The following is a 13108-nucleotide window of genomic DNA, read 5'->3' on the forward strand; positions in this document are numbered from 1 at the left end:
AGGCTGCAAGACATGCCTCAGCCTGTGGTTTCTTGAGCCTTTAGAGATCCAGAGCCTCTCAGGTGAAGACCACCTCAGTGGGATTCTCCTCTCACCTACACTGCACCAGCTGTAGTAATGCTGCTGATGTGAGCAGGACTGTGCTGGTAAGTGTTAGAGTCAGGTAAGGATAGAGCCTTCTGCTTCGCAGAAGAGGGCAAATATGTTGGGGTGGAACAAGAGGTGCTATTTGATGGGATTGCTCTCCATAGGGTGCCTGGAGACTCTCCAGTCTCTGGAGGGTTGTTCGGCACTTCCAATTACAGCCTCTGTGATGCAGTAAGCTTCCTATAAAGGGAAATTACTTGCACTAATGCTAACTGAGGGAGAGCGGAGCAGCTCCAGTACATTACTAGGACTTGCACAAGTGGTTCAGGCTGCTCTGGACTAGGGCCTAGTAAGATCTTATGCAGAGAGGAAATACTCTCTTTGGCATTTTTAGCCCTTCCCCATAAAACAGAACACAAGTAAAAAGGTGTTGAAGGGACCTAAATGAAAATGTGTAGCCCTTTGTGAACAAACCTTGTTCCTTGTTGCTCAGGCTCCCTTAGAGAGAAAAGCTCTGTGTAACCAGGGATGTGCAACTGGTTTTACAGGTCATCCCTGGCCTTGAGGCTAGCTGGGCTGGCAGATCCCACTGCACTGCCAGAGGGGACAAACCAGACCTCTTTAATGGGAATGTCTTACTTCCAAACGACCCACAGTTAGCAACGTTTCCATTAATGTGAGTCTTCTATAAAAACCCTTAAGGGAGTGAACTGACTTGAAAGATCTTTCATCTTCATTTCCTCCATTTACAACTAGCACTAAAAAGGTTGGTTCTTTTGCTCTAACTCTCTGGTATTGTGCCCCTCAACATCTCTAACCAAACAAGTAACTCACTGCTGCCTGTAGCCCCACTGAGCAGCCAACACTGATTCAGGACTGGTGTTCTTGCAGACATTACAGGACCTCATGCAATACAGCAAAAGGGAATTTTCTAAAAAGTGGGAAATAAAAATGTCACACTAGTGATCACACAAGTAGGTCTTCATGGTCATTTGAGGCTCTCTGTGTGGTCTAAAATAAAAAGGTTAAAAGATACATAGTGAAGTTGTCTTGTTTTTTTTTTTTTGTTTTCTTTTTATACAGAAATCATACACACAGAACTTCAACCTGAAACTTCATAACAAAAAAAAAAGTCCACTAATTTAAGGAAAGCATTTTGTTGTGCAAAAAGTCCCTCCCCCCCCTCCCCTGTTCACCTTCATCTACTGAGGGTCTCACACACACACATGAAGTTTTCCTTCCAACGGGCGCGTTGGTAAGAAAGAGTCCTCCCTATATACAGTGAATTAGAGAGAAGCTGGATACAGTGCTGGCACGAGGCGTTGAGAGGACAGCCTCTATCTGGAAGTGTCCATGTTCTCCTCCTTAAAGTTACTGCAGTGCTCTATAACTTTCCTATGGATAAAACAAGGACAGGGAGAGAGGGTTTAGTTTGAAGCTTTTTGCAGACAGTTGTGGGACAGCAGTGTAAGAACTGTCCCACAACTCCATCTCTACGTCATGTGTTTTATTTGCAGCAGGCAGATGCTTCTGAGCTACGCATCAACCAACATCTGTGTCAAACCCAGCATGCTCCACAAAAGCAGCTCAGAGCTCCCAGTTCCTCCCTGTGGAATTTCAATGGCCAGATCCATGAGTGATTCTGGAGACAGGGAGCTCACGCAAGTGTGGTGAGTAGTGATGGCTGGAGACTATTGGTGTAAGAGATTCAATCAGCTGTGGGGCTCCCCTGTCCAACAAGCCACCTCTGTAACAAACTGGCCTGGCACCCATCAGCTCTGAACAATCTGTATGTATTGCTCACCCACAAACACCTCTTTAGTTTTCTGTTATCACCCTTCTTTCTCTGGTCTTCTGTGTTCACTTCTTACCCCTCACACACATCAGTACAGGCCGTTCTTTGGCAGCCTTACTTGATGTGGAATAATAAAAACTAAACTAAAGTGAATGTTTGATGGTAGCACATTGTTTTCCTACCGGGCCATTTCCTTGGTCTCTTGCCGTGCTGAGGCCATTTTAATCATGTCCTTCAGAAGGGGGATCCCACCTTCTTTGATCAGCAGTGGGCAGTACTTGTCAGCTGCAGAGAAAAGAATAAAACAGGTCATTGTGAACCTTCACAAGAGTGGTATAAAAGGTGGCAGAAGCGACAGGCCTGTGGCCTGAGAAGCCACAAAACTTTTCTTTATTATGGAGCTAGCCTGCTAGGGGTGCAAAACAACAGACATAAAATGGCTGAGAATGAGAGCATGGCCAGAAGGAATTTCCTACACACTAAGTCTCATTGTTTCTTGTTTGGCTTTGTGCTGCCTGGACATTCCTGCATCACTCAAAGACTGTTCTCTCTACTGACATCACTAAAGTGGGAAGACTTTTTCTAACAAGCTCAGATCCACACTCTCAGCTCTTCCAGTGCAGTAGATGTGACTTCAAAAGGGGAACTTACGGTAGACAGAGACCAGGTTATACAGTGCCCAGGTAGCCCAGTGCTGGCTGACTGGGGAGATCCCTTGTGGAAGAAGGCGAAGGATTGGTTCAAATGACCTGCACAGAAATATTGCAGAAGTTGTTAGAAATACCAAGAGCTGCTTCTTTCAGCACCTCTGCTACTTCAAGCAACACAATCTTGGTGTTCACAGATACCATTGCAGTAAATCCACTGGCATGTCAAAGATTCTGGCATTGAAGGTGAGGGCTGTGTCACACGGCAATACTGGCTGGCTTACAGGCCCTGCTGCTCGAGCATAAACATGCTGCCTGCATAAATAGCTGCACTGAATGCAAGGACTGATTTCCATCCTTTGTCAATTATTTCCTCAGAACAGCTGAAGCCCAATAGCACTGATCCTTCTGTAGAGGGGCATGCAATGGTTGCTGTGGTTTTTGTGACCGCAGTAATGTGTTGATACTGTAGAGCAGGCACTGGAATGCCCTTTGTTCTGGATCCCTGCCAGGCACTAAAGGAATACAGCATACCTCATACCCTCTTATAGAAAGACTTTGGAGGATTCTACCAGTTGTATTAACCCTTGAAGGGATTTCTGGGAACTGTGTCTAAATATCCCCTAGAGTGAAAGCTAGAGCAATCCATGTGACTTTCAGAGCAAACAGACTTAAGGAAGCATAAATGACAACAGTCTAGTAGGAAAATGCTCAAGCAGTCCCAGACAGAGCACAGGTTTCCCGAGCTATGCAAATTTCACCAGAAACATGCAGGAGAAACTCTTCTGGGCTCCCACACTTCTCCTATAGGAAGTGCCAGGCCAGATGTCTTAATTTCAGCAGCCTGTGTAACACGTTTCAAAGGAAGGTGTTAAAACCCTCACTACAGAGTATGTCCCTGAGGATGTTTTGCCTTTATTCTAAACAGAGCCTCCCTGCTGGGTTGTATCTCTTCCCTCCTCTCTGTTGGTGCTTGCTTCCTGTGACAATCCTGGCTCCTGGGGGAGCAGGCCAAACTCTGCTATTCCTCACCTGTAATTGATATTTCTCCTGGAGTTGATATCCCAGCTCTGGATTGCTGCCCACATCCTCTTTACAACTTCCTCTCGCTGGGGCTCACATATACCCCAAGCCTCTGGACCATCAAACATGATATGAGAGAGCACGCCACAGGCATTATAGGATACCTCAATCCCGTCTGCTTTGCTTTCCAGCAAGTTACTGCCAAAGAAAAAGAGATCACTCAGAGGTGCTGATGCACCAAAGGTTTTAAAGTCTCCAGGTGACCCAGGAGCAGAGCTCCAGAGCAGTCCCCCTGCTCCAGCCCAGGAGTTCATTAGCCAGGCACTCACCTGAACACACTGATGAACTGGGAGGTCATGAGCTGCGGGCGGAGCTCCTTCACCTCTGCTACATTGCCCAGGAGGCCCAGCATGTTGCGATGCAGTTCCTGCTTCTCCGGGAACTCCTAGGAAAGCAAAGCACAGGATTATACAAAAGTAGAGTTATGGTGGTGCTGAGAACAAGCAACCTGAGAGAAAGATTGCACAGCAGAGCTAGAAAGGTCTGAGTACCTTTAGGGAGTCAGCAATGGCTCTTAGCAGATGCCAAAATGGATCTCTAGTGTTAAAGATGTGTGTGAAATGAGAGGTTCAAGCCCAGGGCCTGTTATTTACTGCTGCTCTACTTAAGGGGGACTGCACACAAGATAATAAATTTCTCCGCTCTTCTGGTTGTGTGGATAGATGTGAGAAGAAGAAAACATGCAAGCTTTTTCTTTTCTGTTTGTGCAATATAGGAAGTACTGCTTATAGATTAGCACAGCCAGGGATCCTGCCCAGGCACCTGCGTCTCCACTGCTAATGTCAGCATTCCTCTGGAAGGAACCAGATGTACTTACCTTCAAGCACTCCAAGAACAGTTTCATGCCGCTGTAGTTAAGGAACATCTCACAGTTATCAGGGGTCTCATCAGTGATGTTCCAGAGGGCACTCCAGGAGAACTCCATCACCTGATCACACTACAGAGCAGAAGAGAAAGGAACAGAAACAGAGCTTTGCTGATGTGGGTGCCTAGTGCAAACCAACACCGTGTGTTTCCTTTCTGGTATCACCCTAGATGGCTCCAGAGGTAAGAAAACCTTGTTATTCAGTTTCAACTTATCAGCAAATGGGTTTTTGTTTAATATTTCTTGCCTCCTTGTCACATTCTCCTGCCCTCACCCTGGGACAGAAATTCTGCAGCATCAGCTGCTCTGGGAGCTGAGATGTCTTGTGTTTGTTAGTGAAGCTGAGCTGGCACTTGGGGCTGATCTCCATGCCTAAGTCAGACTGAAGAGAAAATACTCTATGTATATGCTTTTGGGGAAACACTCACCGTTTTATCAGCCAACTTCTTCTGAATCAACTTCAGCATTGTCTGTGGGCAGAGAAAAGGGAAGAGTGAGAAACAGTTCCAGAATCACAGAGCTAAAATTAACTGCTGTACTACTGCAGGGCTGGCTACAGCCAATTTGCAGGCATGTGGAATTTTGATCCTTTGTAGAGATCCTTGGTATCTCTTTCTCTAAACCAGTGGGATTGGGTTATGTTAAATGTTGCAGCTATTCTCAGAGCTGAACTATGTCACAGTCCCAGAGCTATTGAATTTGCAGTCAAGTCAGTTTTGATCTGTATGACAAAGTCTGGAATGTGGTATAACTGCAGCAAAGCAGTGGCCTCTGCAGCTCTTTGAAAAGGTGTGAGGGAGATGGGTTGACATGAGCTGAGAAGCTGATGCAAACTCAGGGAGATGCAGAAGGAGCTAGTCAGAAGGTATCATTTTCATTCTGGAAATGATATGATGTGATAAAGAGGTCAGGTCTAAGGTTATACTGTTTCTCTGCTCTCATAGATTGCCTGTCTCTGAGAAGATCACATCCAGTGGTGGTAGGCAAGCAGGGATAGGCCAGGAAAGGTTATCATTGGTAGGACACTAGTTTCCTCCTGTGATAGTGCAAGGCTGGATCGCTGGCTGGATGCATTTGGTGGATTGCTGCAAGGGAATTGTGCTAGCCTGGGTTAAGGATAAGCAGACACCGTGGGACCATACCAACCATGACAAACCCCATCTTGCCCACAGCTTCTTTATGGTCGTTGTCCACCTGGCAGACCAGAGCGTTACAGAGGTGCACAGCGATGCGCTGGATGGACTCATCCTGCCGGCTCTGGTTGAGGATGTTCAGCAGCAGCTCGTTGACTCGGCGGTACTGGAACTCCAGCTCCTCAGGAATGCTGAAGTTGCACAGTGTCAGGCAGCAGTTCCGCTGCACCTGGGTCAGAAGGAAGCAAATGCTGGGCCAAGTGGCTATGAAAACACGGACCCCGTCACCTCATGTGTCCTTGCTGCTTGGTACTGAAGCCATCTTCTTGCTTGACTACAACCACTAACACTTCTGCTACCCTCCTGTCCAGCACTGTGCTTCAGCTGTGCTGTGGGGACCCTCTTCTCACTCTGGTCTCACAGGGCCACACAACTGCCCAATGCCCATCACTTTCAAGCCAGTTCCTTGCTGCCTGTGAGCTCTCTGTGCAGCAGTCCCCATTCTGCAGCCCAGTGGCATTACACTGTCCACATTACAGCCTCCAATACAGTGTACTGGGATATTGTTTCTTTCTGTTGGCGCAACACCCCCAATGCCCTCACCCTTTTCACCCCACAGTCAGTGCTGGATGTCTATGCTGTATGTCATATACACCCTTTAAACACCTTTATCATCAGATAAGAAGGAGCCTTGCTATCAGCACTTTCTTTCCCTTCCTCTGGAGAAGATCACACAGCACGGGGGTTGGAACTACATGATCTTTAAGGTCACTTCCAACCCGAACCATTCTATGAATCTATGATAAGGAGCACCCTGCCCGTAATGCTTATTGCTGAGAGAAGGCAAGAAGCAGATCTGGGCAATAGCTGGTGTCTGCCTTGGCTTACATCCTGGAGGCTTAGAAGACCCAGATGCTAACACCAGAAAATAATCCCAGATCCTAACAGAGGAAAAGGGTCTATGGGAGGTGAAGGAGACTGGGCTGCTCTTACTGTGACTTCCTGGTAGGACTCCATGCCATTGAGCACCACCTGGATGACCTGGCGCCGCAGCTTTACGCTCTGCTCCATGCGGTACTCGGAGTTGGTCAAGTAGAAGAGTGCTGCACTGCCTGTCACCTGGATGTTCTTGTCATCCTTGTGGCACTTGAGGGCCGAGATCACCAGCTGCAGAGAAGCAACATGAAGCTTCAGTGCCACTGACTTGCTGCTGAGTCTTGGAGTGACTGTTACAAGCCTGCAAGGAATGCGTGGCCCAGGCATTGCAGGAATATGTTTGTGAATTGAAGGTACCCAGTTCCACTGCATGTCTGGAACTTTCTCCGGGATGGCCTGATATGGTGTCCCAGCGTGAAGAAAAGACTTGAGACTGCAAAACTTCCCTTGTTATGGTGAGGTAAATGCTAGCATAGGGCTTACCTGAAGGGCTCGCAGCAGCTGGCTGCAGCGTTCGATACGGGCTATGTCAAAAAGGAGGTTGATGGCCCGGGAAGTGATTTCTGGCCGGTGTTCAGTGTAAGCCTCAATTGCATTCAGGACTTGCTCTTCGTTCTTGTCTCCACTCACCTGGGAGGAACAAAAAGAATCAGGGAAGAAATTATGAAGGAGTAAAACCAACATGAGAAGGGAACTGAAAGGTTGAAGATACAACTCCCCTCTACCCTGGGCCCAGGATGAGAGCAAAGAGGTTGGATCGCTTCTTAGCCTAAGGGAAAAAGAAATGGGACCTGTGGGGCAGGAAGATGCTATTCACAAGTAAGACTCCTATTGTCTTAAATGCTTTTATTGTAGTCACAAACATCCTGGTCTTTCAAGCAGGATGATTCTTCCATGCTCTTCTTTAAGAGGCCTGGTTTTTAACCCTTGTAAAAAACATATCTTGCCTTATTAAGTACCTACTAAAAGGTCAGAGCTCAGTTGTCACACACGAGGCCTGAAGAACTCCACTCTATTGGCAGCCAGTAATTTTCATGGTCTTTCAACTTCTACCAAGCCCCTACTGCCTGTATTCTTGTGGCTTCATTACCTTGTAGGCTGGAATATGCGTCAGGCGGCAGAGAGATGTTTCAAAAAGGCCCAAGAACTGGAGTGGTCGTTTCAGCCCCCGGAAGGGAGCAATGCTGCTCTTTGCTGGCTCAATGCTGAGGGGGAAAAACAGAGATCACTCATGTCAGTACCATTTCTCTTCAGGTGTCTCCTACCACAGAGACAGCTGTCAGCTCTGCAGTCACTCTACTGCTTCATAACCAGAGTGATAATAGCTACGCCAGCCAGCTGCTCCTAAACGTAACGCTAGACAATCATTCCAGATGACTGAGTGAAGGGCTGAATGTGTTGAGCACAAACAGCAGTAAGAATTCATGCAGGCAGAATGCAGCTTTCCCAGGTAGAAATTGTCCTGGAAATTCACTAGCTGGGATGAACATTTCCTCTTACAAAAGGGCTGTGGCTTTCACTAATCCAAGGTATTTACAAACTGGACTGCGTGCCGTACACAGACTGGTTTGGGTTGGAAGGGACCAGGTACGTCACTGACCAAGAGCCAGTATTCTTTTCACCAGCTCTGCTGGAAAGGAGCCAGTACAGTCCCACGTGTTTGCTTTTGTTCAGTAAGTGCTTGTGGAATAGGCAGGCAGAGTTCTTGGCTGATCTGGAAGACCAGACCTCTCGGTATGCCTCTACTGAGGTACACTAGGATCTTCAAAGATTCATCTGCTCAGTATCCAGGCCAAATCTGAAAACATACCTATGAACACTGATGTAATGACTCAGTGTAGAAATGTTTTACCTCAGAAGAGTCTGAATTTCAAGTGAGGGTAAGAATGTTTTGTGTAGAAAATGTGTATAAAGGGCTTTGGGTTACTTTCAGGAAAAATACAAACTACTGCAAGAGATCCCTGAAGAATGTGTGTGGAAGAGAACTGAAATAGTTCTTCAGCTATGCATGGCAGGAAGATAGGATGAATTCTTTATTACTCTTAAAAGTCCTTATATGTGTTACATACAGGAATCACAGCTGCTTCCCATACCAGCCTTTACTGTTAGGGGAAACTAGCAAGAGTTGTTTCCTGCTTTTTAGTATTAACTAGACCTCCAGAATATAGAAAACTTGAGGGAACTGTTCTTAATTCATCTTTAACTGATCTATCCATCCAAGCAGACCTCAGTAGTTGCTGTTTCTTTACCTTGTCTGGCCCATCTTCTCCTCCATGCTTGGGATAGTGCAGTTCTCCAGCATGGTGTGCCCTGAGATATCGAGCGACGTGAGGTTTACCAGGTTTTCCACAAACAGGTTTAGAACCCGCCGGGTCAGCTTGAATTTGTAATAACTGGACAGATGGTCTCGGGAGATATCCAAGTGCCTGAAAATGACAGCATTTCAGAGCCTGGAAAGCATTAGCTGGGGCTTCTGCCTCTCTACCAGGGGAGGATGACAAGCCAAGTGTGAGTTGTATTGGTTTTATTTATCTTTTGTTATTATTTCCTTCACAAGATACAGGAATGTGGCTCTGTAGGATCTGGCAACAGGATCTGACCCTGTGTCTAACTGAAACACACAGATACCTGGTAGAGGTCTACTTAGAATAGAGCACAATGAATCATCTGGCCACACATCACAAAGGAAATTGCTCCAGGCTCAGGAACTGCCTTTCCCAAACTCCATCGCAGCAGCCACCTGAGCATTTCTGCCGGGTGACTATAACACACTAGAGGATCTTTGCATCCCCAGAAACATTGCCTCATCCCACAAATTGTTACACGGTTTTTGTCTGCTTCCCCAATCTTATATTTTTCCCACCCCAGGCTATTACACTGCCCTGATTTTATTCAGCTATTTAAATGCTTAAGCTCTGGGGAAACCCTGATGCCAAGGGAGTGGTGGGACAGACTGACCAGCCATCATGTGCAGGTAGGGTCCCTTACAGGACAGGGGCTGCTCTTGCCTGCCAAGCAGTACCTAAGCCCCTTGAGAGAGACTTTTTATAAAACAGGAGCCAACATCCCACTCACAAAACTCTTTTCTACATGTTATAAATGAAGTTTTATTGCAACTCACTTGAAGTTCAAGTTCTGGGATTCATAAAATGTTATCCAGGATGCTCCCCAAGATTCAGGTCATGTGTTAACGTGGTACCCCCTAGTGTCTGGAGTCAGTAGAGATCATACTAAAGCCACTGCAGAGCATCCTTCGTGTGAATACCATGACCCTTCTCTTTGGCTTGGAAAGTCCTGGCTCCCTTTCCTAACACCACTGTGCAATTGAACAGCACTTGTCTCGGCTCTGTTTCAGGAACTCCTTTCACTGCCAACACTGTCGGGTCAGCAGTGCCTATTTATTTACACTGCTTGTTCCCTGGGTGCACCAGCCAGGCAGTGTGCTTCCCCAGGGCACAGTGAGCAGTCTGAGCTGAGTTTTCCCTAGGTTTACCTCAGAGTTAGGCTTAAATTTTGGACATTCCTTTTTTGACAAGTGGTTTGGAGGACTGAGTTTCTCAGTGTGATTATCACTGTAGTAGTTTATGTACACATCAGTAGTAATTTTTTGGCCATCTCTCAGGTATTCAGCTGTTGGGTTTTATTTGACTGGGGGGTGGCTGGTTTAGTTTATTCATTTTTGCTGTGAGAGCTGGGTTTTTTTGGGGGGGAGAGGGTATGTGTTAGTTACTGTTTTTCCACGAGGGAATTTCTGCTGATATCCTTTTGCAAGCAAAATGCAGGTTGGCTTTAGACATGTCAGATATAGGCAGTGAGCCACTGAGTGAGCCTGCTCACAGGAGAGTTTATAACTTGAAACCAGCAGTGGGTGGCTCTCTGTTAGCACCTAAATGAGCTTTTCCTATCAGTGGGAAAAGGAGAAACAAGGAAGAACGGATGTGCTGACCTGAGCTTGCGAAGCTGTGCGATTACTTGGATGTGCTCCTCTGAAAGGTCCATGTTGTAAAGCACTAAGGAAACCAGACTGTCCTTCCACTGGGTCAGAAATCCCACATCATTCAGCTGGATCCCAGAGAGATCAAGAGCAGCAAGGGAGGCCAAAGGCCGAAGCAACGTCTCCACATTAACCCCCTCGATCAAGCGGCCCAGGTTCAGGAAGCGCAAGCGGCTGAAGCCTTCAAAAGTAAAGTCCTTCACCAAGACCTGGCGTGTGGGGTTCACCAAACAGTCATCTTCACAGCCTCCAGGGTTCTCCTCCTCATAGAAGATATTACAGCAGCCAAAGAGGCTAAGGGAGATAAGTGTGTGGCTGAAGCTCACCAAGGTTTGTAGGCTCTTGGCTGTCAGCTTCTCACAGTTAGTCAGGTAAAGCTCAACAAGATCCTGGAAGATGGGAAATCAAAGTTAGAACTATTTCACAGGCAGTGTGCCCGCCCTGTTTGCTACAACACCTCCCACTGGGAGAGCCCGAAACGACCTATCACCAAACTTGACCTGTATTCCTATCCCATTCCCTTCAGTGAGATGAGAAGGGAGAAGCTGATGGTTTCCCAAATAAAATTTGGAGAGTGAAGGACGGAGTCTTGGGAATCGCTGGGGTTCTAGCTGGTGCCCCTGCAGCAATGCTGCCATGCAAAGTGGCAGCTGGAGGCTGTCAGTGTAATACCTGCTTCCTGATGGCCTCCAGGTCCTGGTCCTGCACAATCTGTTCCCGCAAGTGGATCCGAGCTAGCCTGGTGCTCCGGGGATCTGAGAAGAGGGTGAAGAAGCTCTCGTGGGGTTCAAAGATGCTGTCTGTCTTCACCAGCTCCACGTACCTGTAACGGGGCAATGGTGTTAGCGCAGCACAAGACAAGGGCTCAGCCTCAGCTCTAGCACCTTCCCTGGTTACAAGAAAATGTGAGCATATGTGTAAGCACACACAGACTCCTTCCTGATCATCATCAGCCTTTGGGGCAATGGGAGCTGGCCTGATACCTCTTCTTGCACAGAACTAATGAACTTAAGGAAAATCTGAGGCACACTCACGTGTGTGAGTGATCAAACTGGATTCTGGCAAGCACAGATTCCAGAGGTTTTCTCCCAAAGCTGTTTCAAGGTAGTAATTTGGTATTTTTTCATTTTTCAGAACATAAGCTGGCCAAAGTTCTCTGCCAGACTTTGAGGACAGGAGTTCAGCCAAGAGAGACTGTGACAGCCAAACTGTATGAATCCCTGGAAATAGGTTGCTTTGTAAAGCTATGGGAGCAGCAGCCTTACAATTTAACATCTGTTAGCACTTTGCACTCTTATTTCTTTGGTTTGAGAGAATTGTAATGCTTCAGTGGTGGAAAAAGGGAAGGCTCCTTCGTTGCTTACTGATGTTCTTGGAAGGAGCAGTAACTGTTTCACTCCGTGGTGACTTCCACAGAAACAATGATATATAGCAGTACAATAGCCCCTGGGGACACTTCCTCCTCAACTTAATGCAAATCCTCATTTCCAATATCAGCATCAACTGGAAAAAAACCCCCCAGCCCTACGAATTCTGCCCCATTTTTTAACCCTTTCCCATCTTTCAGAGAACTATGCTTCCCCCTTCCCTTTGGGCTCCTTCCCAAATCAGCTTCTGGGCTGAAACATACTCATTGACAAGCTTGTCACAAATCTCGCTTGGCAGGAAAATGTCAGGATGGAGCCGGAGTGTCTCGTTGTCCAGCAGGTAGCAGAGAGTCCCCTCCAAGTTGCGAAGGCAATAATCAGTGCACAGGGTCATTAGTGACTCGGGGCTGTCGGATGCCATCTTGAGGGAAATGATGGGAAGAGGAAGAGCAGAAGGAAGCTTTTGAGTCAGGAGATCCTTTCCTCAGATGAAGTTCCAGGATGAATTTACAGGGACATCAGGACAGCTATGAACAGAGGGGAGAAAAAGATGCATTCAGAAAGGCACCTTGGCAGGTGTCCTGCAAAGCTGTTGTTACCAGCAGGATGTTGATAGTTGTATTTACAAGCCCATCACTTGCTGGCCTCAAAAGAACCTGCTGCATTTTGGCCTCTCTGGCCATATGCCCTTAATTCCTTGGTATCCCCACCCCAGGGGACACTGCGGGAATGAGGTAACACAAACCATGTTTGGAAATGAGGCTACACACCAAGAAAATGTTTCCTTATTGCAGGGGTTATCTGGCTGACAAGGCCCTCTGAAAGGGAAGTGGAAGAAACCACATTGCTTGGTTTCCTTCTGAGTGGGTTGGATAAACCAGAAGAAGATCTACTGTTGGGATGACCCCAACAAAAGTATGGCCCCATATCTTGTGCCTGTAACTGTTTGCCACCATTCCAAGTCAAACTTCATGTTCAAGCTGAATGTTTCTCTCAAGCCAGAAGCTTCATATAAGTCCTTGAACTAGACTGTGGATTAGAAGCCAAAGGAAAACATACAGACTGGTTTGGCTTCTCTTTGTAATGTAAAGCAAGGTTTATGCACATGCTGGACATCTACACATCCAGCAAACTGGGACACGCTCACCCAAACCATTCCAAATCTGTCATAAAGAAGTATGAGTAAGTAACCTGGAGAAGA

At 46.9% G+C, this 13108-nt stretch overlaps 1 protein-coding gene across 1 annotated transcript; it reads right to left on the bottom strand.

The window, feature by feature from the left end:
• Nucleotides 1–913: 913 nt before the first annotated feature.
• ZER1 (zyg-11 related, cell cycle regulator) lies at nt 914–12436 on the bottom strand. The gene is made up of 15 exons (XM_010010956.1): nt 12171–12436; nt 11213–11363; nt 10493–10929; nt 8796–8972; nt 7637–7751; nt 7030–7176; nt 6604–6777; nt 5624–5839; nt 4906–4947; nt 4430–4549; nt 3882–3997; nt 3562–3750; nt 2534–2631; nt 2065–2167; nt 914–1482 (listed from the first exon to the last, which is right to left on the bottom strand). Exons 1-15 carry the CDS (start codon nt 12326–12328, stop codon nt 1425–1427), a joined length of 2301 nt encoding a protein of 766 aa, XP_010009258.1. The 5' UTR covers nt 12329–12436; the 3' UTR covers nt 914–1424.
• Between the last annotated feature and the right edge of the window lie 672 nt (nt 12437–13108).

Source organism: Nestor notabilis, unplaced genomic scaffold (assembly GCF_000696875.1).
Source record: "Nestor notabilis isolate BGI_N333 unplaced genomic scaffold, ASM69687v1 scaffold28543, whole genome shotgun sequence".
Classification (NCBI taxonomy): domain Eukaryota; kingdom Metazoa; phylum Chordata; class Aves; order Psittaciformes; family Psittacidae; genus Nestor; species Nestor notabilis.

Excerpts from the sequence above, each read along its gene's own strand:
- ZER1 (XM_010010956.1), bottom strand. The coding sequence starts at position 12,328 with ATGGCATCCGACAGCCCCGAGTCACTAATGACCCTGTGCACTGATTAT. Across the intron at positions 3,751-3,881 it reads CAGTTCATCAGTGTGTTCAG|TAACTTGCTGGAAAGCAAAG; the intron begins GTGAGTGCCTGG and ends TTTCTTTGGCAG. Across the intron at positions 2,168-2,533 it reads TAACCTGGTCTCTGTCTACC|CTGACAAGTACTGCCCACTG; the intron begins GTAAGTTCCCCT and ends TTTTCTCTGCAG.